Source organism: Camelus dromedarius, chromosome 13, assembly GCF_036321535.1.
Source record: "Camelus dromedarius isolate mCamDro1 chromosome 13, mCamDro1.pat, whole genome shotgun sequence".
Classification (NCBI taxonomy): Eukaryota; Metazoa; Chordata; class Mammalia; order Artiodactyla; family Camelidae; genus Camelus; species Camelus dromedarius.
In genome coordinates, this window is record NC_087448.1 from 28,948,409 (window position 1) to 28,974,795 (window position 26,387).

The 26,387-nt window shown below is 40.0% G+C and overlaps 1 protein-coding gene and 1 pseudogene across 3 annotated transcripts; one reads left to right on the forward strand and one right to left on the reverse strand.

The window, feature by feature from the left end:
• The first annotated feature begins 47 nt into the window (after nucleotides 1-47).
• On the forward strand, nucleotides 48-13,236 carry MZT1 (mitotic spindle organizing protein 1). 3 transcript variants are annotated; one of them, XR_010383597.1, is made up of 4 exons: nucleotides 58-285; nucleotides 6,365-6,510; nucleotides 7,445-7,537; nucleotides 11,392-13,236. XR_010383597.1 is itself a non-coding variant. In XM_064493095.1 (3 exons), the coding sequence occupies exons 1-3, from the start codon at nucleotides 210-212 to the stop codon at nucleotides 6,979-6,981; spliced, it is 303 nt and encodes a 100-aa protein (XP_064349165.1). In that variant the 5' UTR covers nucleotides 48-209; the 3' UTR covers nucleotides 6,982-7,169. The 3 variants fall into 3 exon arrangements, 2 of the variants coding, with proteins under 2 accessions (XP_064349165.1, XP_031321968.1); XM_064493095.1 differs by lacking the exons at nucleotides 7,445-7,537; nucleotides 11,392-13,236 and adding an exon at nucleotides 6,901-7,169 and having other exon boundaries at nucleotides 48-285; XM_031466108.2 differs by lacking the exon at nucleotides 7,445-7,537 and having other exon boundaries at nucleotides 98-285.
• Nucleotides 13,237-13,746: 510 nt separating this feature from the next.
• Nucleotides 13,747-14,256, reverse strand: LOC105088017 (large ribosomal subunit protein uL11-like; annotated as a pseudogene).
• Between the last annotated feature and the right edge of the window lie 12,131 nt (nucleotides 14,257-26,387).

Consider the following 26,387-nt stretch of genomic DNA (forward strand, 5'->3'; position numbering starts at 1 on the left):
GTAAATTCGAATGGCAACTCCTCGCTTCACCTTCCCCGCTGAGTAACGAGGCTCCAAATTCAAATAAACGCTGCCTCTCGCCGGCGACGAGCGCGAGGGGCGGGGCCTGCCCGGCGTGAGCGGGGGACGCGCCGTGTGATTGCCCAGGAGAGAGGAAGGCGCTCCAGTTCCGGGTCAGGCCCTTCGCCCCGCCTCGCCGGGCCTCCGCCATGGCGGGTAGCAGCGGCGCCGGGGCGGCGGCGGCGGCGGCAGCGAATCTGAATGCGGTGAGGGAGACCATGGACGGTGAGTGCCCGTTTCGCCCCCTTTACCTTGCCTCGGCTCCCCAGCGCCAGGACCCTCAGGCGGGGGTGTGCCCACGAGGACTTCAGGTCCACTCCCTGCCCCGATCGGCATCCTTGGAGATGCTCCCAAGAGTCCCACCAGGGCCGCTGGGCTGAGGGCCCCATCCTTTGATAGTCGTCTTTTTGCTCCGGCGTAGTTTGTCGCGCGCGTGGCGTTCCGGCCCCACGTCAGCCCAGTGCGCGCGCCGTCCCTCCTGCGCGCTCGTCCCGCGCCCCTCCCCGCGCTGCGCCCCTCTCCCAAGCGGGGTCCGGACGTTCCTCCTCCCGCTCGGGGTCCCCGCGTTCCTCCTCCCGCGCCCCCTCCCCGCGCCACGCCTCTCTCCAGCGCCACGCCCACCCTGCGCGCCAGGCCCGGTGCCCGGGCTCCTCCGAAGCCCCCCAGAATAAGCCCGATGCGGACCGTGGCCTTGCGTGTATGGTCACCGCTACATCCTTTGTCCCTCGCACTTCAGCAGGCGCATTTGAAATATCTGGTGAATGAACAAGTTGCCGCTTTAATCAGCATTGCCCCAGTTTTGTCTTGGAGTGGGTAATGTCGGCGTCGGGAGTCTGTGGGTGTATTTATCCGTTTTTGAGCCCCGAGCACGGGTTAAAGCTTTCCTGCAAGTAGTTTTTTGTCTTTTTTTAAAGCGTTATCCTCTTTCTCCTCTTTGATGCTGGCTCTGCCACTTTATACTCCTGGCAGTGGGCTTGGGTAAGCTACTTAATTAGACATCTTTGAGCCTGCGTCTTTTTTTTTTTTTTCTGTAAAGGGAGGTTACTACGTTCTACGGTTATTGTGAGTATTTAAATGAGAGAACCTGAAAATCGTCTCAAAGGTGACCATTAGAAGATAGTTACAATGCTATTTTTGTGTATAAGACGTCATCCCACTTGCAGACTCCTTTCATTGTCCTCAATTTATTTGCATCCACCTGTATGTGAGTGTTTGATAGATGATGAACACTGCTTTTTTGCATTTTCCAGGGGATACCCGCATCAGCCTCTGTCTCTGTCAAAACATGGAATTCTCACTAAGCAGTGTCAGCCTCCATGCGGTGTCTCTGTCTCCTTCACTACGGGCTCCACTTCCTGTTGGAGCCCCTCCTTATGAGGACTTTTGTTCTTAACACCATATTCAGCCTAATTTTCTATCCTTGATGTATCACAGCTTATTAGCTTCACTTTGTGAGTGGATCTGTGTACATAGAAACTGTATGTGTTATTGTCTTGTATCTTTGCTTGGAGGCCAGTCTGGATTTTGAATAGAATGGAGAGTATATGAAGGCCTGACTTCGAGTCAAGTTATCTTATGTTAGCTGTTCCTTAATTATATGGCCACAGGATCCCATTTGAATAGAAAACTCGCATGCTAGTACTAAGATGGACCTGAAAGGTGGGATGGTGTGGTAGGCAAGGAAGAGAAAAGGCAGAGGAAAACAGCACCAGCACAGGCACGAAGTCCAGAAGGAACAGAGCATTTCTAGATGGGGGTCTGCCATGCAGAGAACACTCGAGAGAGAGAATTGACAAAGACCTGGGGAGGTGAGATCAAGTTGGAGAGATGGAATAGGGTCATAATGCGTGTTCTAGTTACCCCAAACTGGGAGCCCTGAAACCACAGTACTGACCTCTCCCAGCTGAGGGTGTGGCCCAGGCTCATCTAGATGGTTCTCCTTGAGGGTATCTCACACAGTTCAGTAGACAGTGCTGAGTCGGGGGCATCTCAGGGCTTCCGCACTCACATACTTGCTGGGTGAAGCTGGCTGTTCGCTGGGCCCCCAGCAGGGGCAGGTGTCTGGAACATGTGGATTTCCTTACACTTGGAGGCTGGATTCCAAGGGAGAGCATCTCAAGAGAGTCAGGAGATAGCTATATTGTCTTTTTCACATAGCCTCAGAAGTCATGCAGTGTCACTGTTGGGAGATGCCGTATTCCATGAGCCCTGAGCTCTGTATGCCAAGAACACAAGGCCTTGGCTGCTTTTTACTCCTGTTGTTTCTCAGGGTTGTGTTTACAGTGAGCAGCAGTGAGGGATGAGGTCACATCTACCTCCAGATAAAAATCAGGCTTGCTAATGGCTTATTATCAAAGTAAGGATTTCTCAAGCTCAGTGTTCTTCAGCTGTGAATATGGTGGGTCAACATAACGTATTACCTCACCAGGTCAGAGGAGAAAAGCTCCTTGGTGGTTTCAGTGGTTGATGAAAAGTTATTGCTAAGACTCAGGTTTTTTTTTTCCTGATTTTAAAGTCTTTGCCAAAGAAAACTCTACATTTTTAGCATGCCAAAAGATAGCTGAATGAAACCAACCTCATCCTTAACATTAATGTTAAAGATGTTCTAAATGAAACTGAAAATACCTGCTTTTACTGTTTTTTAAAAATATTGATATGAAACGTTTAGCAAATAGCACAGGATAGAGGAAAAAGACTATCAGAAAGGACAGGAAACTGTTACTTGTAGGTGAAATGATGATTTGGGTAGAAAACAAGAGAGTCAACTGAAAAACTATTAGAAGCTGTGATAGAATTTATGAAGGTGGTTGACTGCAAAATGCAAATAAGTAATATCCTGGAGTATTTGCACTGAGCACTCAGAACATGCAAAAGTGTGGTTGAAATCCATTTAGGAAAACAGTCAAGACTTGAAATTAAACATAGTGATGATTCACTATCAAAACTGATCATGCTTGAGCACTTGCTGAAACTTTTCTGCCCCAAGCATATAAAAATGACAGGAAATAATGTTGAAATACCATTATCAGCATAGCCCTATTCAAAAATGAGAAAAGGACTTCTCCATTGGTTAGAAAGAGAGAAGTTCTCCCAGAGAAGGGAGCAATGAGATCCACAGCAGGGGGTAGGGAACAAAACCTGGGGAAGCTGCCCTGCCTGAGCCAGGCCGGTGGCCAGAGTGGTGCCATCTGCCGTGGCCTGGGATTGAGAATCACCATCCTTGTGTCCCTTGTGGCTCTGGAGCCAGGATGCTCTCACAAGCCCCTGATCCAGAGGGCTGAGACCACCCAAGCAAGACACACTAGGGTCCACCAGTGTGAGGACGTCCAAGAGAAATCCCCTATGGAAGATGAGCTTTTAGCCCCAAATCACAGAGCACCTAAAGTAGATAAAAATATAAACAAACAACTAATATGGGAAGCAAAAAAAAAGGGAGAAATAAAGTAGTAGTAACAGCTAACCTTTTTTATTGAGCACCACCATATGCCCAGCACCATTCTATGTGTATCCTTTAATCCTGACAACCATCCTGTAAAATAAATAGAACTATTATCCCCATTTTACAGAGTGATGAAAGAAAGATCCAGAGTGGTGACCTTGCCTTGTGAGTAATGAAAGTGGAATCTTCACCCAGGTCGTCTGCCCCTAGAGAGCACATTTAATTCTCTTTCACTGCTTGATTCTATGAAAAAACAGAAAACAAAGTCTCAAAAATGGCTAAAGATAAGAACACAGCCTCCAATAGATAAAGGCAGAAACAGCCACCAAATAAGAAGTGGTTATAAATAAGCATTTAGCTGTGAAACCAGAACAAGTGATTATTTGGGGTAGGGAACAGAAATCTTAAAATAGTTATTGAAATAAATTCAGCAGATACCATGAATAACATCCTGAATACAGCTGAAAAACAAAGTATTAGAATGCTGGAATATCAAAACCGAAGACATGAAAACGGAAAAAGAGCTGTCAGCTTCTAGCCAAGCTGGAGTAACAGGCACTGGATTTACCCTCCTCCCTGAACCAACCAGCAGAACCCGGGCAAAACATCCAAAACAGTGGCTTTCAAGACACTGGGCAACAGGCAGTGAAGGACAGTGATCCCTGAGGGGCAGGAGACACATGAGCCAGACAGTTGCCCCAGCTTCCTGCCTTCAGAGTTTCCAGGCCACAATGCAGTGGGGGGAGGGGGAGGAACTCAGGCAGAACCCAGCGGACACCCCGAATTGAGCAGAAGAAGCTTTGAGTCCAGGGAGACCAAGGCAAGTAGAATTTGCAGGGTGCCTGAGGGGAAAGAGCTGCACCCAGAGAGTTCTGCAGATCTGCAGTATCCAGCAGAGCATTGATGTGTGCAAGGAAGGTACCGAAAGAGTTGGGAAGCAGCCACTCGAAAGCATTAAAGGAAACAGTACACCAAGCTCACACAGGACTGGGAGTAGTGCCTGTATCCACCAGCCAGAGTGGAAAACTTCGTAACTCACAAGACATTGTGTGAGTAATAATTAGCACTATGCTCAACGGGGCTCTGGTCCCGACTGATGAGTCTTAAAAGACCCAAAAGGATCAAACTGCTTCCCAACAACTATCTCAGTACAAAGCTCAAGAGTATGTGTAGAAATACAGAAATACCCAGCACCTAACAAGGGAGAATTTAGTGTTTGGCATCTAGTCAGAAATTATTAGGTATGCAAAATAGAAAAATATGACCCATGGGAAGGAGAAAATTTTAATCAGTTGGAACAGACCCACAACTGACACAAATGTTAGGATTAGCAGATGGATACATTAGAACGATTCTCAGATACTCCGTGTGTTCAAAAAGTTAAGTAGTGAAATGGAAGATAAATGTTTCTTAAAAGAGTAACGTTAACCTGGAGATGAAAATGAATTTCAGATATGAAAAAGTGGAGGGGCCCATATCGTGAACGTCATGAATACTATAAAAGTTTTCAGAAGGACTTAGACTTAAATTAATAGATGACTGAATATTAACTTGTTTATCCATCCTCAAGTAATGTGTAGTTTTCATGCAATTCAAATCAGAATCCAAATGGAATTTGTTCCTGGATCTATTTTTAAGTTCACCAAGGGGATAAAAGCATTTATGATAAAGAACGGTAACAGAGGTATCTTTAACCTACTACATGCAATGTGAAGGTAGTAATTACAATTGTCACTTTGACAAAAGACAGACATGCAACAAATTCATAGCCATATGGGAATTTTCCTATGTGATAAAGATGGCATCTTACTTGAGTGATCAAAGGATAGATCCTTCAATATATAGTATTGGGGCAACTAACTTCATTCTGGAAGGAAAAGTTAGAGATTCTGTCTTCTACCCAGACTCCAGAGAGTTATGTTTTTATGTTCATGGGGGCAAGGATGGGGTTGGGAATAAACTTTCAGGAGCTGGAAGGGAATACTGGTGAATAATTACATAATCTTGGCATGGGGAATAACTTTCTAAGCATAATGCCAAGGGAGAGTGATACAGGAAACAACAGATAACACGTTGACCATACATTTAAAAACTTTTAAACACGCTCTGGGAAACAGCCATCATAAAACAAAGTTTAATGGAGCCAGTGTATTTACATCCTGTGGTTCTGCATGCTGGTGCTTCTCATATCAAGGGCAGATACTTTTATAAACTGCAATAAAATGAAGTACTACAAAAATGAAGTTAAAAAGTATAAGCTTATATTTTATAAAAATATAAGTAAACATGATTGCTCTGTCACACTATAATATTTTTGAAATATTTTTAAAGCCTTAGTTATGTATATTACTAATTGAGCCATTTCACTTCTAGGAATTTATTCTGATAAAATTAAGATAGTATATACAGATGTTTATCGCAGTGTTATTTTAATGGGGGAAACATGAGACCCACCTAACAAAATAGCAGAGTGGTTGAGTAATGTGTAATGCTATACATAAAATATTCCATAAAATGGAATATTACATGACTAATTAAATTACACAGTAAAAGAATACTAAAAAGTGAGGAAGTGCTCAGAATCATCTTGATGATGAGGTGTAAAGTTTAGGTAGATATTAAATGAGTGGCAGAATACAAACCAAGATGTAAAAAGCAGTTATGTGGACAGAGGTTGGTACATTTATTTTTAAGTTCCTAGAGCTAAGTAAGGGCAGGGCAGTATTGCACACCAGTTTCCAAATCCAGGGATGCTTTGCTGGCTCTTCGGTATTACGCAGTATTACACGAATTAAAAACAGAAGTATTATGTGCACGTTTTAAAATGTAAGATTTTGTTTTTTAAATATTCTGTCTTTTTCCCAGTTCTGCTTGAGATTTCAAGAATTCTGAATACTGGATTAGATATGGAAACCCTGTCTATATGTGTCCGGCTTTGTGAACAAGGAATTAACCCAGAAGCTTTATCGTCAGTTATTAAGGAACTTCGCAAGGCCACTGAAGCATTAAAGGTAGAGATTCGTATTTTAACTCATTCTAAATAAAGGTGCTTTTGTTTAGGAAATGATTAATGATGAAGTAATGTGAAAGCTTCTAAACATGATTAAACTAGCGTCTGTCATCATCAGGAGAAATTCTGAACACCAGTCTGAGGACCTGGAGCTTAGTAGCATATGTTCAGATCCCCAAGTTTGCTACTATTATGAATCATGGACCACTTTTCTTAGAATTCTCCAATTGTGTTAAGAATTTTCCTTGTATTGTGCGTAAAATTGAGTCTGACCCCCAAAAGATATGCTCATGTCTGGTATTTGTGAATATGACCTTATTTGGAGATAGTGTATCTGTAGGTATAATCAAAGTAAGATGAGATCATGATGGATTTATGACCAATGTCTTAGAAGACAAGGGAAATTTGGACACAGATGCACAAAGAGAACTCCATGGGAAGACACGGACACAGAGGAGAGAAAGCTGTGTGATGAGAGAGGCAGAGACTGGAGTAATGGAGTCTACAAACCAAAGAAGACTTGTTGGCAGTGGCCAGAAGCTGGAAAGAGCCAAGGAGGGCTCCTGTGCTGGGGCCTTCAGAGAGAGGGTGGCCCTGCTGACACCCTGACTTTGGACCTCTGCCTCCCATGAGAGAATAAATTTCTGTTGTTGTAAGCTACCCTGTTGGTGGTACTTTGCTATGGCAGCCTGAGGAATTTAGTACAGATTTACTACTGGGAAGTAGAGTGCTGCTGTAAGAAATACCTGAAAGTGTGGACTTGACCTTGGAAGTGGGTAATGGATAGAGATTGGGAAGTTTTAAGGTGCCTGATAGAGAAAATCTAGATTGCACTTTTTTTTTAAATTTTTTAAAATTGAAGTATAGTTGATTTACAATGTTGTGTTAATTTCCAGTGGCCAGCATATTCCTTTTCATACTCTTTTTCACTATAGTAGGTTGCCATGAAGAGACTCTTGGTAGAGCTGTAGATGTTAAAGGTGATTCTGGTGAGAGCTCAGAAAGAAGAGAGAGCACCAGTCATCTTAGTGAGTACCTACATCATTACGAACAGAATCTTGCTAGAAATACGAATGTTAAAGGTGCTTCTGGTGAGCTCTTAGAGGGAAATGACGAATGGGTTGCTGGACACTGAAGGAAAGGCCGTCCTTGCTGTAAAGAGCATTTGGCTAAATTATGTTCTATTGGAAGGAAAATAAAACCTGTAAGTAATGACTTGGATATTTAGCTGAGGAAATTTCCAGAAAAAGTATGGAAAGTGCAGCCTGATTTCTCCTTGCTGCTTGTGGTAAAATGTAAGAGAATGAGAAATTGAGGAAGGAACTGGTCAGTAAAAAGGAACCAGCACTTGCTTTGGGAAATTCTCAGCCTACTCAGATAACATGCTCTGGAAAGAAGACGAAGAGTGTGGCTGGGCAGCCTTTTGGTGTAGAGATTAGGTTGTGTGTCTCAGATGCGGTCGCCATCTCAGCACAAAACCTTGCCAGCTTGGACTGAAAGGGACCAGTCCAGGACAAAGTGAAGGAAACACTGTCAGACTTCTGGGATTCCGTCTGCCGGAAACTAGCTGATAGAGCTACCCGGCTGTGAACATGTGTTCCTTCCTCAAGAAAAGGGAGGGAGTAGCTCAGAGGCCAGGGCACTGCCAAGGCCACTTGGGCTGCACTGCCAACGTGGACCCAGAGGACCACCTTTTTTCAAATTCAAATTCACCATCTTTTAATTGCTGAGATTGGGAACAGGAAGAGTGTTCCCTCTCTTGTTTGTATACACTCTGATTGAAAATCCGGGGTGATTTTATTTCCAGGTTTATATATGCTTTCATCAGTAAATTTCTGCAGTTGTAGTGCAAGAGGAGTTATTTGATACACATCTTCCACAACCGTAAGAATTTTTGTTCAACTCTCGGAGTTTGAAAGAGAATAGAGAGGCAGACTCGGAAGAGATTTTTGTATGGAATGCAGTTTGAGTGCTATGAAGGAACCAGAGGCAAATGACCTAGCTGGGAAGGTGCAAGAGAGATGACAGAAGTGTTTTGGCAGACCATTTTCTTAGAATAAAGCCCAAGGTTATAGGAGAGGAGATTGAGACATACCTGTTTAAAATAGCTTTTTCAGTTTTCAGATCCTGGTTATTCCACATCCAGTGGATCGTAGTGAGCTGTGAAGGCAAAGGCAGAGTTGAACAAAAATCAGAAAATGTTGCCCATTTGAATGGAAAATCAGTCTCACACACACACACAAAGCATCTTAAAATGCATTTTTCCCATTAACTTAACACTAGGTGGGGAGAAGATCCTGAAGAGCTGCCAGCAAAGAAGAAATGTTAATTAGAACTTCTCCTTGCTTTCTTTAAATGAATTTTTGAAATCTGTATAATTTTTATAAAAATACATGCTCATAGTTTTAAAATACTTCAATTAAAAAATACAAAGGAGGAGACAAAAATATCATTCAAGATCACCCAAGAGATGTCCGCTGATAATGTGTGGTGAACACCATTCTGGATAGCCTCATGCTACTTTGAAAACAGAAACGTTATCCTTTAATTTTCATTGAATTAAAAAAGAGTAACCTTTCTCAGGTTGCCTCTCTAACAAAGTCTGTTCTCTCTTAACTGCTGCTGTTGGGTCGGGCTGGGGGCCTGTTGGTTCAGAGCTGCACTGAGCCACACCTGCCTTTCCTTAACCGCCCCCTCCCCTCGCAGATTTTATACACATAAGGTCGTTCTCTCTTTTTTGTGTGGTTGCTGCTCATGAATTTTTTCTCATACTTTTTGTTTATTTGGGTATGAAAAGTAGGGTAAAGAGAAACTCTTCTTGCTGCATTCTACTGTCTTTACCTGGAAATCCTAGTAGTTAGAATTTAATTGTATGGTACTGGTCTCTGTTTTAGACTGGACGGTACAAACTGAGGACATGATGAAACACTGAAAGGAATTGTTGGTCGGAAACATGCAGTTTTTTCTTTTGTTCTTTAACTATGCAGACTATAACAATTTTGTTTGTTACTTTGTCTTTCACAGGTTTACATATTTATATTTAAATCATTTATAGTAAACGTAGCTAGTCGTGTGTTGGCCAGTTAGATAAATTTCTTAACAGCAATAGATAGGTCGCCTTATGTGCATCTTTCACAGCATAAATAGGATTAATTGGGTGCATTTAAAAAAAATAGACTTCTTTTCTATGAATGATACTTTTATCAACATTATATTTTTGTATGGTCTTCTCAATGCTAGTATTTATATTTAAACAGTCGTTTACATCTTGTGATTTCAGAAATTCTGCACAGAACCTAGTTTCCTGTATTTTCTACTTTCATGCTGTGGTACCTTGAGTTACACTATTGTTGATGTATTCCTTGCCCCTTCTTTTGTGGCTGGCCGGCACCATCACTGATACCTTAGAATGGGTAATGTGCCTTCTCACTGTGTATGAAGGTTCCCTGCAGCACGAGGATGTTGAAGCTGTAGAATTTGTGGTTGGCAGAGACATGAGGAATGAAATCAGTCTCATGTCCCCACCCATCCACCCAAAGGAGGAAATAAATGTGCACAGAAAAGGAAAGCATGGAAGAGAAGACTGCTAATGTTGGTTTCTCCCAGAGCTGATGCTTACACATTTCTGGTGTCTTTAAGGCTGACCAGTCACTGTGGAGATCTCCAGGATGCCACTGCTGTCCTTTCACTTGGAAAGTAGTTCTGCACCCATGTAACATTGATGGCAGGTTGATGGCTTACTTAAAGTGAAAACACTTGTTGCATTGTATCTTGGAGGGGAACATCTAAAATTAGTATGAAGATGGAATGGGACAAGACAAATTAAAACTGCGTTATAAGTTAAAGTATTTTAATTTTTAAAAAAATCCTATAGTTATGTTTAGTAGTTCATCTTTGCAGTGGAGGATACTGAGAAAGGGGTTAGGAAGAAGACAGTGCTTCCAGAGTGTGTGACTAGAGCTAACATAGGAACCCATAAGGATCAAAAGAAGGAAGAAACCTTTTGAACAAGGGGAAATTTTTTCAAACTAGGTTCTTATTCTCATGAATAGTAAGCCCAAAGAAGGGAAAGGCTAATTTAGAATAGCCAGCCATATAGGAAAACAAGAGAGAGTGTGTTGACAAGACTGTTTCTGATTTAGTTACCTACAATTTTCCCAGTATCTCAAGGGATTTTTTTGAAAGACCTCTGAACTTAAACTGAACTTTAAAAAGCAAGTTTTAATTAGGACGTTGAAATGTAAATGAATGAAAAGTTTACGATGTATTTCTAAAATTAAACTTACTTAAACTCAACATTTCCATATGTGGCATTAAGAAATTGCTTGTTTAAATCCTTACCTTTTAGAAATACATACCAAATCACAAACCGATGAATGATAATGGTGTCTGGGAATTTCTACAGAATAATTAGGGAAAGTAAACAGTTGGGTTGGTGGTTTAGGTGATGCAGAATTAGCCATGTGTTTATTGTTACTCTTTTGCCCTTTTTTCTTCACCTTACAACATCACAGAAAGGTCTTTTTCATTCTTAAACTCCTTTTCACACTGTAATGAAACATACGGAAACAAACTAATAAAGACCACCATGTGGATAAGATCTTCTGTAAGTTAAATTTTTCCAGTAGCAGTATGTTTTTACATTAACTATCATTTAAGATTATGTACGAGTTTTCTGCTGTTAGCCTAGCAGTCAGTTCAAATGGTAGTTCTAATAATGGACTGCAAAAAGTGAAAACCACTGCATTATTCTGATAAGAGTGGTTTAGTATACATGGGGGAGGAATTGTCTGTTAATGACAGTGCAGTATTGACAAATTTATTTCCACATTGTCTCTCTTTCCATGGTTTTGTTATAATGAATCTTACTTTCTTGTTCTAGGCCGCTGAAAATATGACAAGCTGACTTTCTGAAGAAATCCTGATGAGGTTTGTCAGGCTCTGCCAGACGACTGAAGATCACGTTGCAGTCAAGAACGTACAATGAAATTGCTGCATGCAGCCGTGTAGAAACATTTTCCTTTTTAAAAGAATTACCAAACCATAGCTTTATGAATCAGTGGAAAGTGGCTTCCAGAGAGAACTATCAGTTGTGTTTACACCACATCTTACCTTCCTTTAACAGCTCTAATGCTTTGGCATTGCTGTGTTCATATTTATGTATTCCTTATTTATAGCTCTGATAGCTTTAATTTTCTGAGCAGTCTGTCTGTCATGTGCGCACATCTGTTGTGCCTGGTGGAAATATCATAGACCCTGTCAGTGGTAATGTTGTAGTTAGGACTGGTTGACATTTCCATTATAAACTTTAATTTTGAATTGTTTATGCAAAATAACTGTGGATTTATGTTGTATAAAGCTGAAAGTTGACAGAATTTCAGCTACCATTTGTGGATTTTGATTTAGATTCATTAGGTATATAAGAATCTTGTTTTTAGATTCATTAGGTATATAAGAATCTTGTTTTTTATAAGAAAACATGTATTGTAATCTGCTCTGTAACAAAGAATATTTAGTTTTTTAAAGTTTGGCAGTTAATAGTATGAAGCAGATCATCTTTGAGTTGATTGAAAAATACAGCTTTTAGAAACTCAGATTTTAAAAGTAAGGACATTGTTTAGCTTAGTATTATTTGATTTGAATCATTTAAATTTAGTGAGAGTATTAACAGAATGTTTTTCTTTCTAAGTTTTACACTCTTTAAATCACGGCCTCAAAAAAATAATGCATAGTGAAACATTTGCAACATGAAAATTTCTTTTTACTTTTGTTATATAAAAATAATTTGAGTGCTTACCTAATGTATCTTGTGTGGTTATCTGGTAAATCACTAAGTAGGTGGTGTCATTCAACAAATACGTTATTTTCTGAAGGAATAAAGATTTCTAGTCATTAAACAAAAACTAAATAATCAAATGTTCTTTATCAGGAATTCTAAATATGCCTTTCTGATATCATCTTTGTGTGTCATTATTTTTACCCTGAAAGTTTTAACTAATTGAAGTGATGGTTCAAAATAAATTTTAGGAAACTTAGGATAGCATTGATTCTGTTCCTGTAGCAGAATCTCAATAGAATATTTTCCCCAAGACTCATATGAATTTAATCTGCTTTTTTTAGACGTTGTTAGCCTCCATTTAAATTGACAGTACAAGCATATACTCTTCGGTAGCATTTTTTGTTCTTCGTACAAACTGAAGTGACTTTAATAAGGCTTAGTCATATTAAATGGTCACCTTCTGCTCTGTTTTAAAAATCTAGTTTTTTGACCATTTTGACTTTTTAAATGCATGGCATCTTTACCCAGTGCACTGAAGGTCTATTATATTGGGAGAACTGTTAGGGAGACAATGAAACTTGTGATTGTAAGTCACCTATTTGATTAAAAAACATTGCAAATAATGCATGTTGTTATTTATATAAAATCATAAAGAGAAAACTTGTCAAGCTCGAAAATTTGTACATACTCTTAGGTCATAAGAGTTAACAGTTTTATTTATGGTTTTGTAGATTATGTTATTTATGTACAAAACAAAGCAGGAAAATATATTGAGAAGGAGTTGTGTTTACAGAGGACTTTTTAATGTCTTACGTTTCTTAAATGTAAACATATATTTTTAATGCATACTCAAGAAATATTTAAGGAAACCAAACAAATGATACAATTGCATTGCTGTGCATGTTGTCGGTGACAGAAATAAAACCATTTTGGTGCTGTCGGCATGTACTTCTGATTTAGAATATGCTTCTGTGTACGTTAATATTATATCTGTGTAGGATCTTCCCCCAGGTAACTGCAAAATAAAATACAGTGATGCAACACACACACACACTCACACACACACACCCACACACGAAATGGAGAGAGGAGGAAGTAAATTTAAAAAACACTATTTTCCAAATTTAAGAATTAAAATGCATTTTAATCAAAAAATAAAAAAGATAAAATATGTTTCTGTGAATTCAACTTGTGTTCTGTAAGTCTCAGTTTCGTTATCTATAAGATGAGACTAATAACATATAGTTCACAGTGGGGTTTTTGGTCATGTTTTCTTACTTTATTAAATTGTATTCTTTAAGGGACAAACACAGATAAGTAAGCCACAGTGAAGAAATCTTTTCATAAGAGAGTTAAGTCATTAAAAGATACTTCCAGGTATTATCTTCAGAGATGCTTTTTTTTTTTTTCCTTTGGTTGCCAAATAACCCTTTATTACATCATTTTCCTTTGTAGTTCTTAACTCACTGGGCATTCCACCGTGCCACTGTTGATGTCCTCTATGATGTCATGAGGGTGGCCATCAACATTGCAGCCCACAGACTGGGCAGTCCCCAGGATCTCTTTAATGGTTCCGGAGAGCTCTCTAGCTAGAGATCAGTGCTACATCTGTCAGGCAATGTTGACAATCTCATCAAAAGCGATGTTTCCACTGTGCTTAATGCTTTTCTGCTTCTTTCTGTCCCTTGGTGGTTCCTTGAGGGCTTTGATGATCAAGGCAAAGCAGAAGGTACCACCTCAGTCCGGGCCTGTCTGTTCTGAATGGTCAGTTTCACTGTAATCCTCAGACATTTCCAATCACCAGTTGCCTTGGTGATGTCATCACCAACCTTTTTTTGGAGACAGACCCAGGGGACCGATCTTGGGGGCAAAGGCAGATGTGGCACTGACTTCTCCACTGGTCCACCTCAGGTATACGACTTTGATCTCACTGGGGTCAAACTTAGGTGGCATGGTGGAGGTGGCTGGTGTTGGATGAACCCAGATTCAGGACCGAAGTTGCACCTTGGCCTCCTCTGGGCCAAAAGCAGAAAGTTCAGTGATGCTTCTCTTTTCCAGGACTCTGGGAAATATTCAGCCCCTGCAGCTACCACAAATGCAGCAAATCCCCATTTGAATCCTTTTAATACTGCACCGACAAGAGAAGCATCATTTGCAAAGCCACCCATGTCTCTCCAAGCTTCACTGCCGCCCCATGGATCCCTTAGGCCTGGTGCAGCCAGCTTCTTCTGGGCAGCTTCTAATGCTGAACCTCCTGTCTTCCACTGTTTATATTCTGGAAGTTCCCTTTTACTATGACCATGTTCATGTCCCTGTCCATGGGCTATGTCTGCTTTCTTCAGATGATTCTTTTAAAATGCAGCATTACTGTGTTTAATCTGTATGGATCACATGAACTTTTTCTGACAGTAATCTGACCTCTCAGGACACTTAATCTAGTTCACAGAGTTACAAAGATTAAGTGGAGATATTTAAAATCCACGGCATACTGCATAGTGCATGGTAGGAGCTTCACAGATATTAATCTTTACTTTATATTTTACATGAATTGGACTTATCTAGCAAAATTTCAGGAGTGGTCCAATGGTTCTGAATCCACAAATTCGAAATGCACTTTTTCTCTCACCAGTGGGATCAGACCGTGGGTTTACGTAAACTGCTTTCATAAACTCTTTTTGGAAACAGAGACAAAATATATTTAAACGTAAGCATCTACTGTGCTTGTTTGAATAGTGAGGAGGATCAACTCATCCTACCAATAAAACCAAAAGATTAACATGTGGCTAGATTTTAGCGTAAAGACTTGCATGGCTAATTAGTGAAAGGAACCCATGAGGGTGAGAATGTGTTGGGGGAAGGAGTCAGGATTATGAGTAATGTTCAAATCTCTATTTTCAACATAAAAAGAACTCATCATTCAGTTGCATCTAATAAACCCAATGGGGATATCAGTGAACTTTGTTCCCACTGAGCACTGAAAACCATCATGTAAAATAAGGGCAAATAGCTGGCTAACCAGGTGCTTCCTTGGAAGTTTACTAATAGAAAATCGTGAGGGAGAAGGGGCAGCCCAGGGGAGGAGGGTCTGGAAGGCCTCATTTCAGCCCTGGATAAACACAATTCCTGCTTTCACCCATCTTTACCTAATAGAAATGGAAAGGGCCAAATTCAGAGGGAAAGACAGAGTGAAAAGCATTGTGTGTGGGACAAAGACAGAAGTGCTTCAATTTCACGAATATGGAGCTCTGCATCCTGAACTGTTCTTACGTGGAAATGCGACTGTGCAAGGACCGTGGGGGCCCTGCGGTCTTAGGAAAAACTGGTGTGGACTTGACCTTTCAAGGTAGCAGTCACCAGCATGACTTAGAAAGGAAGAGCGCTGTCGTGATGGATTATTATGACTCCCGCGCTGTCACTTTCATCAGTTCGGAAAGGTTTTAGAATCTATGTTGGGATTCAGCAGTAAATCTGGTTAACAAGGGAGCCCCTAGGGAAAACAACGTGTAGAAGAGAGAAGATGCTTTCTCAGCTGGGATTTCTCAAATCTTTTCTGTGCTCCTTTTCAGCGTTTTGTGCCAAGATTTCTTGTTTTTCCTCTTAAACTCAGTTCAGAGCAAAGGAATCCAAACTAGGATGTTACTAACAATACACCTCCCCTCTCTGGGGAAAGCCAAGTCCTGGGAGTACCATACAGCTTCAAGGAATGCAGCCAGCTAGCAGCACAGGGCAGTAGGGGAGGGGATGAGATTGGCGGGTGGGGAGTTTTTAAGGTCCTTCAAATCATTTGACTGCTGGATTCAACACACCCTGAAGCCATCCAATGTAAGACCAATTCAGCATCAGCCGCAGCCCATCTCATGATCCATGAGTAATAGAAACTAAAGATGGGGTGCTGCTCCCTTTGGCTTTGCTTGCATACCCTTGTCCTCAGCCTCTCATTTCAAATGTAATTCATTTCTCCTCCTGCTTAGCCCCCATCCCTCAGTTGTCAAACGGCATGTGCCATTTCTCACAATCTAGCCCCTTAGGTAGATTCTTGACAAATATCCAGTCTGAACTGCATGGGAAACAAGACAGGAAAGAAGTACTATTACCATTGTTCTTCCAGAAAAACCAGCTGGAGATGCTTTTTCGTATACTATTTGAATGCATCAAACAGGCTTAACATAGTGGTTCACTTATCAAGACCTACTCCATCCCCAAATAGGGATGGTCTTTATAACTATTTTTTCTTTCAAAAGAATTATTATTTTCTTACTATTAAATATTTCAGGCATAATTATGGTCTATAATATGACAAATAAGTGTTTACCCTTTCCATAGATAAAGACAGAAATTTTAACAACTCCCTTTCTCCTTATTCAATTTCTAATTTGAGATTGTCCAATCAATCAATAATCTGACCATCCTGACACTGACTATCTTATACACAGTGCCTCCAAGGTTCCCACACTTCTCTCTACATCTATATATAAATGAACGATGAACATTGACACCAACTTGTGAAACATCAATCCCTTCTATCTTGGGGGTGATCCCTCACCCTCAATAGAATTCCTGCTTTTGGTGCTGAAATTCTAGCACCTATTACTAAATGAATGTTTAGTAACGAATGATCAATAAATATCTATCAACTGAATGATTTAACAATCACATGGTGTGTTCACATGAAATCTTCCTGCTGTGATTATTAGTATTCTTCTTTCAGCTGTGGCATATATTTACAATGGAGTAATACTCAGCCATAAAAATGAATGCAGTAATGCCATTTGCAGCAACGTGGATGGACCTAGAGATGATCATGCTAAGTGAAATAAGTCAGACAAAGACAAATATCATATATCACTGATATGTGGAATCTAAAAAAAAAAAAAAAAAAGAAACAAATGAACTTATTTACAAAACCAAAATAGACTCACAGACATAGAAAACAAACTTAAGGTTATCAAAAGGGAAAGGGTCAGGGAGGAATAAATTAGGAGTTTGGGATTAGCAGATACAAACTACTATATTTAAAATAGATAAACAGCAAGGTCCTACTGTATATCACAGGGAGCTATATTCAATAGCGTATAATAACCTATAATGAAAAAGAATAGGAAAAAGAATCTATATGTGTATAACTGAATCAATATGCTGTACATCAGAAATTAACACAACATTGTAAATCAACTATAGTACAATTAAAAGAAAATTAGTATCCTTTCTTCAACATGATCCTGAAAAGGCATGCTGTTGACGGGTATAAGCCATCACTGAATGTTGACATTTCTCTGTTCTTATTTTAGATTTATATTCCTCCTCTGTCTCAATAATGCCCTGGCTTCCTGGTCAGACGGCATTGCTGTAAAACTTGGGAGATATATCTTCAAGTTTACTTGACAGAAGCAAGATAATTCTATTTTCTTCTATTTTCCCTGTGAAGCAGACTGTAAGCTTTAAGAGGACAGGCATGGTGTCTAGCCTGGTGCCTGAAACATAATAGATGCTCAATAAAAAAATTTGTGAACTGACTGGTGAAAGGCCTTTCTTTGTCCCTTTCTTCACGTCAGTGCACACTGTAGAATCTCAACCTATGCATTCTGGGGAAAAAGGAAAAGAACTAAGTATGTCACCTGCTGTGCGTCAGGCACCAGGCTAGATGCCATACATAACAGTACCTCCTGCAGTTTTTACAACAATCTTGCAAAGTAGGTGTTATTTCTATTATACAGTTAAAGTAACTGAGGCCCAGAGAGGTCTACCATGAAGTAAATATGTGCACATGAAATTCCTCTTTCTCCTAGAATATTCGTTCTTTTCCCATTGCTTGATCAATCACATCCAACTTTCAAGAACCAAATTTAGACTGTTGAAAGAATGTTCTCCATGGGTTTCTTGTGTTTCTGTCCATCTTCTGAGGAAAGGCATTGACAGCTTTTGTTCTGGGCCATGTCTTCAAAGATGTTTGCTGTACAAACACAAAGGTAGGATCTCCTCTGGGATAGAAGAGATTTGTTTTCTGACCAGGATGATAGGGACAATGTCTCCCTCCAGGACAAAGATTCAACAGGCTTGCTAGCAGCCCCTTTAGAGGATTGGTGTTTCCTTAGCTCAGGGATCCTCAGCTGTGATGCAAACCCAAAGAGTGTACAGTCTCCCCCTTTATTACCTCTCTGGGCCTTGGAAGACAAAGGGAACCAATGTGGATGTAAATTCCCTGTTGCCTTCTGTGTTCAGAGCAACAGAGTCCATTGCCTCTGACCCAGGAGTTTCATGGTCATTGCGAGTATCTACGAAAATGTGGCAGATTAACTTTTCAGCTTGTAAATGGCGTAAAATCTCAGACTTTTCACAGTTCTTGACAAAGACCTTCTTCCTTTGGGAAGTCTGTCTAATGGCTCCAGCTGACAGTGGTATCTCTACGACACATTTGGCAGGAAACCAGCCTGCTGAGTAATGTGTTTGTGAACATTTTTATTACCTCACACTTGATTATGTTCTTCTAGAGGACAGAAATGGCACTTGTACCTCTTGATAAGTGTTTAGCGTTTTTCCTGCACATAGAAATTGGCTCTCTTTTCATTAATTGTAATTTATTAAAGTGTACTGAATGTCTATTAAGTGTAGGGCATGATGGTGAGAATATTTAGGTAATTATTTCCCTAACTGGTGCATAAGTTCCTTGAAGAGGGACATATCATCTAATACTTTTTTTTAAATCCATTATAATTCTTCGTGTCTCTCATTCTCTCATTCGACATGTATTTATTGCCCATCTGCTATGTGCAGGTGGTAGCTTAGCTGCTGAGTATACAAATGAATGAGAGACTCCTTACTTTCAAGGATCTCATGGAAACAGACACGTAGAATACAAGGAGGAAGTCCAGTGACGGAAGAAAATACAGATCATTCTGGAAACATTGTGAAGGGCCATCCTACAAGGAGTTGATAGCTGGCGTTTCCACTTTCTGGTATTCTCAGCCACATAGAGTGCCTGGTAGATACCAAGAAATTGTCGGTGGGTGGGCTGATAATTCAAGCTAGACAGCTTGGTCAAATTCCAGCTATGAAACTTAAAAAAGCCCATCTAAGAGGTGTCTGGACTACACTAAACATCATTGTTAGCTGTCTCCAGTTCCTATTTGAAAAGATACATGTAACAAGTATGTTCAAGTAAACTGAACTACTTTCTCAACATCTAGAATCACACTAGGGACTAGATGGATACACAAGGCATGTTCCCTGCCCTCAGGATGTTCCCAATCAAGTGAAATAGACCCAGAAATGTTCTCTAAAACCGGCACAATGGCACAAGCATTGAATAGTTACTGAAGTTAATATGAAACTGTGGGAGTTCAGTCTGCTGGGGACCAAGGGAGTTTTTTGCAGGGGCCAGGGTTTGAGTTGGTGTTTAAAGGGTGAAAAGGGTTTCCATAGGCAGAAAGCAGAAAGTAAGGCAGCCCAGGAAGAAGCTTGAGCAGATGTACATTATTTAAAATAAGCAAAAAAACAAAAACAAAAACAAAAACAAAAAAAACAAATGAACTGATAAAGGAGAGTACAGGGAATGGTTAGTAGAAGGGCAGCTGGAATGCAGGGCACACACAGGACTGAAGGTCGAAAAGCCCATCACAGACATTTAGTAAGCACTGCTGGGGCAACTATGGTTCGTTCAAAAAGAGACAAAGATACAGTCCTAGTTCAGAGTCTGATTAAGAGTGATAATCTCATCTAAGCTATTAAATGCCAACAAAGCACTAAGCAGGGAGGGTCTTGAAAGCCACCCTAAGTTTTGTGGGCATTGTTCACTAGTCAAAGGATGTGGTGGATGATGTCATCTGACCTGTGAGGAGGAGGGTGAGTCTCGGCAGCTGTGTGAAGGCTGGATCAGAGGATTGAGAGATGGAGTCAGGGAAAGCAGTGTGGAAACTTCTGCAGTCATCCAGGGAGAAACAGGGAAGGGTCTAAGTCAGACGAACAAAGATATGAGACACAATGTGATGAGAGAATCCACAGAATTTGATGACTGATTCGATGAAGAGAGGTGGTTATAAAGATGGATGCAAGCCTTCTATTCTGGGCGACAGAGAGGATGATGCTAATAACTTGTACTAGTGAACATTCATCACAAAAATACCTCTAAATGAGAAGATCTCAAAGGTCTTTGTACTAATTAACCAATCTCTATCATATCTTTTTTTCATTTAACTTTTAATTTTGTCATTTTTTTCAGACATAGTATATATTTTTAAAGCAAGGAAAGTAAACACTTAGGAATTCTCAGGAAACTCTTACCAGTGATTTTCAACCTTCAGGACCATTAGCAGATCATGAAATCAATTTAAAATGTTAGAAAATAATACCAAAAAAGTGAAACAGAATAAAGCAGAACAAAATGTGAAATATCATAGTGATCACTCATGTAAAGGTTATTACTTGTGAAACTGTGTCTTCTGTTTCATGTACCCACACCGAGGTGCAATGTCAAATATGTCTTAGTGTGACTTGCAGTTTAAAAAGTTTGAAAGTCACTGACCTAGACAGTGCTTAACAAACCATCTCTCTAGTCTAAACCCTCTTCACCAGTTTACTGGATTAGAGCAATGAGACAGGAACAGAAAGGCATGGAGGACACTGAGACATCGTTCATCACTTTGACAATGAACGGCAATCCAATCACGTAAAACAGTGGATGTCAGTCTCTTGTTTGGAGTGGATGGCTTCTGTGATTTTTATGGGAGGCCCGAAGCACCTTCTACATTTTCTGCTTGTAGTCCCTTTGGCAACATGGAAAATGCTCAGGATTACCCACATCAGGTCAAATCAGAAACAGGGAGCAAAACACATTATTGTGTTTTCTTTTCTTGATATGTCAAATTAGCCATTGTTAAATAATTTGAGACAATAGAATTAAAAATGTAAATCGTGAATCCTCATAGATTTCCTTTTTCCACTAGATGGCAGAAAAAGCACTTGTAATGGAGATTACAGTGTCATCTATTTAATAAGTTCCGTAGGCTTTTTTCAAATAAAGGGAGGTATATTTCATTTGAGTTTGAACAGTAAAGTATGATTAGAAGACAGCTGATTATTCTACAACTAATTTAATCACATTAAACTTAAAATTAGAGAGAAAACTTTAAATTAGTTGTGTTTGTGTATGTACACATATGTCCACCCATCTCAATTAAGATATACATGATGAAACTTCATCGGCTTTAGAGTACTGCCATGCTCTCTTTTAAAACAAATTTAAAAATAAAAGAAAAAAATTTAATTTTCTTGTAAGTTTATACAGAAAATTTTAAAATGTTTCACAGGGATATAATTAGGGGTACAATTGAGCTACACCTAATTATGATATATTGAAGATAATGATAATACTATAAGCTAAAGGACTGATGATTCCTCAATGGTTATAAACTCAAAATACTTTTTTTTTAATAAAGAAAGAGAATAAAAATTATGCCTGGTCTTGTTCTGAGTTTGGGTGGGTAAACAACTTTCTGCGAATAAACAACTCACATGGTGAAGTAAGGTAATTTCTAAGACAATGTAACTTCAGAGCAAATTGTCTCCCCTGGTTCCCTGAGTGGAAGACTATTTTATGTATGTTTCTTTCTAAAGGCAACTGTGGGTTAACAACAAAATACATTTTAAAATAAAAGGATATCGGATTTGGGTACTTGTTTTTATCATTTTTAAGTGTACAGTTCAGTGGGTTAACTGAATTCCCATTGTTATGCAACAGATCTCGAGAACTTTTTCATCTTGCAAAACTGAAACGCTGTACCCATTCAATACCTCCCCACTTCTGGCTCCCCGCAGGCCCTGGCAACCACCCTTTTACTTTCTGTTTCTATGAGTCTGACTGCTTTAAATACCTCATATACATGGTATCATACAGTAATTTCCCTTTTGTGTCTGGCTTATTTCATTTAGCATAATGTCCTCAAGAGTCTTCTACACTTTAACATTTGGCCGGAAAAAAACAACAACAACTCTTTTTCTCTTTTTTTAGAGATTTGAATCACTATTTTAATAGTATAGTATATTATTATATATATAAATTTCAGAACTTATTTAAACAGTATTGTATTGTTGCAGCTTAGTTTGCTTCTAGTTATTTCTCCCCATTCTAAACAATGCAGCCCACAGACATATTTTTACAAAAATGCAAATTTGTTTATTTGCTTAGGAAACATTTATAAAATGTGAAAGTTTTAGATCTAAGAACATGACTTTTTAAAAAAGATATTTTACAGATCACTGCCTTTACTTGGGGTCTTTGTATTTTAATGAAGAAAACTTCCAATGGATTTGCAAGAGCATTCCCTTACAGAACCGCATTTTAACAAGTCCCACTGGTCCAAATCCAGGCACCTTGGGTCCAGCCACCCGTTGCATGTGGGGTCCTGCTCAGTCACTGTACATCTCTGGGACCTAGTTTTTTAAATTATATATCATCCTGAGTTAGACTTCCAACTCTAACACTCTCTGCATGAGAAGATAGAGACTGTGACAGCTCACTGTTTAATTGAAACAAACCAAAAAGAACTCCGGTCCAAGGTCCCAATACGAACCTCCCCATCCCAGCTTTTTAGGTGTTCACCTCCCCCTCCTGCTCTCCAGTTAAAGAAATAGAGCTCTGGGCTTTCTCTATAAACTCTTTCTCATGTTCTGCCCTTCCTAGTGGTGTCACTGAAAATGCCTTTAAAAATCTACAACCCGAGCCATAGCGTAACTTCTTTAGGGCTCAATGAATGGCCCTGTCTTGCCAACCCCGGCTCTCAGGAGACTCTGTCCCCCAAAACATTGAGTGGTTTCCGTTTTCTGGCTGAAACCCAGGAAGATCGTGTAGCTGGAGCCCTCAGAGCACATGACCCCATAGGTCTACACTCAGCACACCTCTAATGGGCTCAGCGCAGTGACAGCTGTGACGAACACCATGGCAATTTCCCAGAAAGACTGTATCCGAGCAGGGACTCCATTTCCTTCAGAGTTGCAGAGGCCATTATTATTCTTTGGAGAGGAATTCTGAGGAGGAAATAGCTGATTTAAATGCCTGCTGTCAGTTGCCAAAAAAATTGTTACAAAATACTGCTATAATGATGTGGAAAACTGCCCATTGCGTTGAATTCCACGTTTTCTGCGCTCCGTCCCATTCATCATTGGAGATTTCCCTCTTAGCCAACCGGGTGTGTGAAGACTGGTGCGCTCCCAAAGCCTCATAACTGGGAGTCTGCCTTCTGGGTTTTTGGCATTTCATGTTATGGTCGCTCAACCATGTTCATGACCTCTCATGCTCTCGTGAGGTCTTCTAAGAAAATGTGTAGCCCAGAAGCACCCACCCAGCTTGCTTGTATATATAAAATTCATGTATTCAACGAATACTTATAACCGCTCATGATTTTTCCACACATGAGAAGGCAGCATAAGGTAGTCGTTCCAAGCAGTTTCCAGAGTCAAACTGCCTAGATGCTAATCCTGGCTCCCCTTGGAATACTAGTTGTGTGACCTTGCTGTGTGACAGTTGTGTGACCTAAGACAAGTTACCTTAGTTTCCACATCTGTATAAAAAGCCCAAGGGTCGTACCTAGCTCATAGGCTTGAAATGAGTATTAAATGAATTCATATTTGTGAGGCGCTAAAAATAATAATAGCTCATAGTAAGTGTTCATTAATATGTTCATTACATCCATAAAGAAGATAACATATCACCATTAGGGAATTTACAGTCTAAGGTCAAAGAGATGACATGTACCAGAATAATGTAAAACAAGATACAGTTCGTCCTAGAATGACCCACAAATACCCTGAACAAAAAAAAAAGCTTGAAGCAAACAAGAAAAAGTAAAGGTTGACACGTTTGACAATATAAAATTCAAACTTTCAGACACACACAAAAATACCATAAAAATCAAGAGGCAACAAAGTGGAGGAAGAAAATACTTGCTGCACCTTTGTTTGACAAAGGATTGATATCCTGCATCTAGGCAACTGGGAGGGAGATGCCGACAGGTGAAAACTTAGGAGAGGAATTTCAGAGTCTCAGAGGAGGATGCTGATTGCAAGCTAAAGTGTTTGAATTCGATCTGATGAAAAAGAAATAGTCATCAAAATTTTCTAGAAACAGAATTGTTTCTAAGGAAGATTAATCTGGCAGCAGCCTGTTGGGTTGTTTGGAGAGTGAAGACCTGTTAGGATGCTGACAAGATCAGGTGGGTGGTGGTGTCATCTTCTATTGGGAACTCGAAGGAGAGGATGACCATGAACGTTCACTTGGGTCAATAAATGCTGATGATGCCTGAAGTTTTCTGAGTTTTCAGAGCCACATAATTGGAGAAATGGTGCTTAGTAAAGTTAAGGAAGATGGGAGCAGAAACAGGTTTCGGGGCAAGATTATGGGTTTGTTTCTGAAACTCCGTGAGTGTAAGATATTATTTGTCAAATCTTGACTTACCCACTTTGTGATTAGATAATTTGAAGGTCTGATTCCAAGGGGTTTTTTTTTTTTTTTTTTGATACGTAGTTTGATGACTGCTATAGTTGAGATAACTCAGAGATACTAGTTCCTACCTGCAAGAGTGCAGTGCTAATGAAAAATCATGTAATACATTTTAAAATCCATTCAAAAATGACAGAGGTTTTCATTGAAATTTAGCAAGAAATCTCTATCTTTTCTGCTGTCAATACATTGTTTTTGCAAATGTTGTTCTCACTGGACTAAAATCAAGGTACTGGCAGAGTCGCACCCCTTCTGGAAGCTCTGGGAGAGAATCTTCGATGTGTCCCTGCCTTTTCAAGCTTCTAGAGGCCACTTGTATTCCTAAACTTGTGGCCTCTCCATCTTCAAAAGGCATCACTCTAATCTGCTTCTATTGTCACATCCTCTTTTCTCTGATACTGGCTCCTCCTGTGTATCTCTTACAAGGAATTGTGAGTACATGGGGCCCATGTGGATAATCTAGAAGAACTTCTCCGTCTCAAGAACTTGAACTTCACACCTGCAGAGTCCTTTTTGTCATGTAAGGTGACAAAGTCACGGGTTCGAAGGATAAAGATGTGGATGTATTTCAGGGGGCTGTTATTCTGATCAGCACAGTGGCTCAGGTAGACTTGAGAGTGTAGCTTGTGCTGTGACGGACCCTTGTCAATGCTCCTCCCCTCTTCTTATTACAGGACATCTTAAATTACAGTCATGGCACGTGAAATCTCACATATGGACTGAGAAGTGTGCTTCTGTCAAGCCATGCATTAAATACTGGTAAAGATACATATTGATACATATTTTTTAGATAAAAACAAGTATAAAAAGAAGTTCTGTTTTTTATTCCCACACACCATTTGATTGTCTAGAGCATCTCCTGGAATACAGTCATCCCACTTCAGTGATCAGTGAGTGTGATGGTTAATTTTATGTGTCAACTTGGTTTGGTTAATGGTACCCAGCTATTTGGTCAAAGATCAGTCTAGATATTGCTGCAAAGATTTTTTAGTTGTGATTAACATTTGAATCAGTGGACGTTGACTAAGGCAGATGACCCTCTGTAGCGTAAATGGGTCTCATCCAATCAGTTGAAGGCCTTAAGAGAAAAGACTGGGGTCCCCTGAAAAGGAAAGAATTCTACCTTCATATTTCCTTTGGACTCAAGGCTCCAACATCAACTCCTACTGGAATTTCCAGCCTGCTGACCTACCCTGAGGAGTTCAGACTTCCCAACCTCCCCGATCGTGCAAACCAATTCCTTAAAATACATCTCTCCCTCCCTCTCTCCGCATATAAATCTCTCTCTCTGCATATGTATATGTGTATATGTGTGTGTGTGTGTATGTGTGTGTATATATATATTCCATAGAAACTATATATATACACATTCTAGAGGTGTTGCTTCTCTGGAGAACCCTGAATAATACAACAAGAAGCACTTGCAACCAGTGGGAGGGCATGATTCGAGGTGTTCTAATAAAACTTAGGTTCAAGGGTAATATTAATAGATTTAGAATTCCAAAGTAAAATAAAATCTAAGCTCACTTATGCTTGCTCTAAATGGGTTCTACCTTTTATCAAGTGAACCTGAAATATGGATTCAACAGTAAATGTTACTAGAGGGGCC

What these genes read in the sequence shown, in the direction of transcription:
- MZT1 (XM_064493095.1), top strand. Translation starts at nt 210, where the DNA reads ATGGCGGGTAGCAGCGGCGCCGGGGCGGCGGCGGCGGCGGCAGCGAAT. An exon ending in GGTGAGGGAGACCATGGACG is followed by an intron (nt 286 to 6,364) that starts GTGAGTGCCCGT and finishes TCTTTTTCCCAG; the next exon opens with TTCTGCTTGAGATTTCAAGA. An exon ending in AGGCCACTGAAGCATTAAAG is followed by an intron (nt 6,511 to 6,900) that starts GTAGAGATTCGT and finishes CCAATGTCTTAG; the next exon opens with AAGACAAGGGAAATTTGGAC.